This window comes from Lolium rigidum, chromosome 7, assembly GCF_022539505.1.
Source record: "Lolium rigidum isolate FL_2022 chromosome 7, APGP_CSIRO_Lrig_0.1, whole genome shotgun sequence".
Taxonomy (NCBI): domain Eukaryota; kingdom Viridiplantae; phylum Streptophyta; class Magnoliopsida; order Poales; family Poaceae; genus Lolium; species Lolium rigidum.
In genome coordinates, this window is record NC_061514.1 from 235,684,519 (window position 1) to 235,688,301 (window position 3,783).

General features: G+C 46.0%; 1 protein-coding gene across 1 annotated transcript; it reads left to right on the top strand.

Annotated features, from left to right (window-relative positions):
* The first annotated feature begins 376 nt into the window (after positions 1-376).
* On the top strand, positions 377-1,995 carry LOC124678489 (photosynthetic NDH subunit of subcomplex B 3, chloroplastic-like). Its single transcript, XM_047214367.1, has 6 exons — positions 377-705; positions 796-906; positions 990-1,046; positions 1,194-1,256; positions 1,338-1,400; positions 1,549-1,995. Exons 1-6 carry the CDS (start codon positions 469-471, stop codon positions 1,597-1,599), a joined length of 582 nt encoding a protein of 193 aa, XP_047070323.1. The 5' UTR covers positions 377-468; the 3' UTR covers positions 1,600-1,995.
* The last annotated feature ends 1,788 nt before the right edge of the window (positions 1,996-3,783 follow it).

Here is a 3,783-nt window from a genome sequence, read left to right on the forward strand (position 1 = left end):
TGTAGACGATAACATCTTCACTAAAGCGGAAGCTAAAAAAACGAACAACAAAACCCTAATCTAATCTATTGAAAACACAACCTTTGTGAAAAGCTCTATAGATCATGTTCCCCCACCCTCCCGATACCGGCTAGGCTGGCCGGAGGATGGGAAACATCTATGGTAGAGGTGGAGGTGGAGGCCAAGTTTCTTGAAGGCGGAGAGATTGAATCCCCAATCTGTTGACGCAGGTTACCTTGCCACGGAAATGAAAAATGAAATTTCTTCTAAACACGTGCGGCCCCACTACGAGGCCCTCACCAGCCACAGGTAGCAGCAGCCCAGGATAAGATGATAGCACAAGGCCAAAACAAATCTTCACAAGCGCGCCCGCGCACGCACACGGTGGGCGGTGCAGCGCAGTCATCTCGCCCGTAACACTTCAGCGGCCAGTCGCGCAGCAGCTAGCGAGCTGCGGCGTCGTCGGCAATGGCAGCGACTCTTCAGTTCATCAGCCTCCTCGGGACTTCCTCGGCCCATCCAGCTCCCTCCTGCAGCAGCAGCAACGAGAAGCAGCAGTTCCGCTCTGTCCATTTGCCGCGGCAGCAGGGGAGGGGGAGGAGGCTCCGCGCCGCCCGTGCCGTCGAGACGGACGCCCCCAGCGCCAACCCCGAAACGGCGGTTGAGCCGGTCGAGCCGCCGTCGGTCGACTTCGCGTTCGTCAGCGTGAGTTCTTCTGTCCTTGCTCGATCGGTTATTCGCTCTGCTTTCTTTCCCCTTCCGACGTCAGACTGAATTCCGGCGATGCAATTGCAGCCCCGGTTGCTGCCGGACGGGACGCCGGACGTGGTCTACCGGACGGCGTGCGGCGGGCAGAAGCTCAGGGACATCATGCTCGAAGGATACATCGACCTCTACGGGCCTTACGTGAGTGCTGCCGCCGCCGGTAATTTCTCCTTCGTTGATGTCCCTGTTGTACCAGCCAGATTCTGATGCTGCCGCCGCTGCAGGACAAGCCTCTGTCAAACTGCTCAGGAGGCGGCGAGTGCGGGACTTGCATGGTGGAGGTACGATAATTCTCTCAAGCCCGAAGTAGTGATCTTAACACAAACTCAGTTTACAACTGCAAGTGTTGCATGGATGAGCATCTCGCTCTCTCTAGAACTAATCTTTCCTATTAACTGCAACTCGGAGCGCGCGATTTTGTCATTCAGGTAGTAGAAGGCGGTGAAATGCTTTCACCAAAGAATGAAGTGGAAAAGGAAAAGCTTAGAAGGGTATGTGCGTTTCTGAAAGATAGAAAACAAAAACGTACGGTGTAACATTGTGCTACCATAACTCTTTGTGTTGATCTTCAGAAACCCAAGTCGTGGAGACTAGCGTGCCAGGCTACGGTTGGCAAACCAGATTCAACAGGACAGGTAAGGCAGTCCACTGTGCTCAACACTTGCATTCTGATTTCTGAGCCTTGCGAGAAGATCGCCATGATCGTCGCTGTTTCATTTCATTTTGTTTCTCAGATTGGCGGTAACACAATGGACTTGATTATTTTCTTCTGTGCATGTGCAGATGGTCATCCAGCAGCTGCCGGAGTGGAAAATACACGAGTGGGACAAGTAACAAGTGTGTAACATTGTGGTGATTATGCAGTAGATTTCATTGCGGTAGCAGAATGGCTGGGGTATGCTCCCATTCCGAAAAAAAAAGTAGATTTCATGTATCTGGAAGAATCAAACAGGAGCAACAGATGATCAGGAGAAGAACTAGACTTTGACATTGGGTCGAAGCCTCAAGGAGTATATATATGGAGTACAAAGAGGCATGCGAAAGAGTCTCTTATCATTCTAGTATAGTAGTATATCGCATGTCACAGGCCCAACAATCAAACCCTGTGTATAATTTTTCTTCATGGATGTATCATTTTCCAACGACGTCACCAGGCGGACATTTTGTTCCTTAGCTCCTTATTCCCATTATGGAATCTGATTTTATATAATCCTCTCCCTCCTCTCTTAATAGATGGTGCTTTACATATGGAAATGGTCCTCAATATGCATTTTTGACCACCAGTTTTGTTAGGCAAATGCTAGATAAAAACATGACAAATCTGTTGACCTATTTTCGCAGCTTTACTTGGTCAATCAACTTCAACTGAATTGCTTGCCTTGGCATGCTGGTATTTGTGGTGGGAAAGGAGACCGCATGTTCAAGGGGAGAAAGTACAACAACCTGAAAGGGCAGCGATATATAGCCATATCAGCCTTGACAGCGAATTTCAGAGCTGCACATTCAGCCAAACCAAAGAAAAAGGTTGAGCCGTGTGAAGCAACAGAATATGTGGAACGTACAATGCCCAACTAGGTTGGCGTTGGTTTGTATTTATAGTGTACACAGTTGTACAAATACAGGTACAATACAGAAGCTAATATATATACAATCTAACACCCTCCCTCAATCTTAACCGTGTCATCTAACATCTAACAAGGTAAGATTGTGCCTACAACCTTGAAACAAAGGCAAGGATAGAGACTTGGTGAAGATGTCCGCATTAGCTTCTGTGCAACACATTACCTCACAAAGTGACTATCAACTTCAATGTGTTTTATCCTGACGTGAAAAACTGGCTTGGGTTGGATGACAGATAGGTAGCACCAATGTTATCATGAAAGAATAGGAGACTGAGACTACGAGACTCGCAATTCACTGCACCTTCAGTTAGCTCTGATGTGATTCTTCTGAATTTCTGTAAAACATTTCTTTTATAGATCAAAATTCAAAATTTACTTGCGTGTCCAGCTTCACGGACACATCATTGGATGGCTCAAATTGCCATGTGTGATGTCAAGAAAATCTTTCATGCTGATCATATAGCTGATTCTGGTCGCGTCATTTGTTGAGCGCAATAAAAAGCTTGCTTTGTTTTTATGTTATTTTTGGTAAGATTAAATTGTAGCTTCGGCATGTAGAATCAATTATGTGCCCTGCTGCCATTATTTTATTTTATTAGTAAAATATATGTCCCACATATGTGCAGGTATTGTAAGAATTCTGATCCATTTCAAAGTTCTTTTTCACCATTCTCTAAGTCTCTCCTTAGGATGCAATGCACATTGTTCCTCTTGCGTGCAACTACGAAAAACTTTCACATATGTTACTGATTATCTTAAAAGAATATTCTCTACTGCCTCTCCTATAGAAATTGAATATTTCAGTAACTATCCCTACTTAGGTACCGTCATATGATTCAAGATGGTAGGGCTTGAAGTAGATGGGTTTCATCTGGGTATCTTCCATTATACGGCATGATGATTGTTTATTTTATTCATGTCCATAGATTGAACTGCTCTTTTACTTGAGTTATTGAAAACTTGCATTGGTTCCTCCTCCTAGCAAATGTGTGTGAATACAGGACGAGTTAATATAGTAACATCCAACACATTACACTTTGCTAAGAATTCGGATCTAATTGACAGCTCCAAACGAGAAGAATCCTTGAAGAGATTACATTTTGCTAAGAAATTCGTATCTAATTGACAGCTCCAAACGAGAAGAATCCCTGAAGCGATGGAGCGTGAAGGTCGGCCACCGCGGTGTTGTAACTGCATCCCTTGTAGAGCAGTGCTTCTTGGGCGTCGTGATCAGCCAGAAGGCTCCGCAGGTCCTCTGGAAGCTCCCAGTCAGTTGATGGCGCATGCTGGTCTATGTCGACCTGTTGGATGTTGTTCTTCTCAGCCTCGACCGGGGGAGTTTGCTCCTCTTGTGCCGCCGATTCCCAGTCATCGTCATCATCATCCCAAGGCCTTA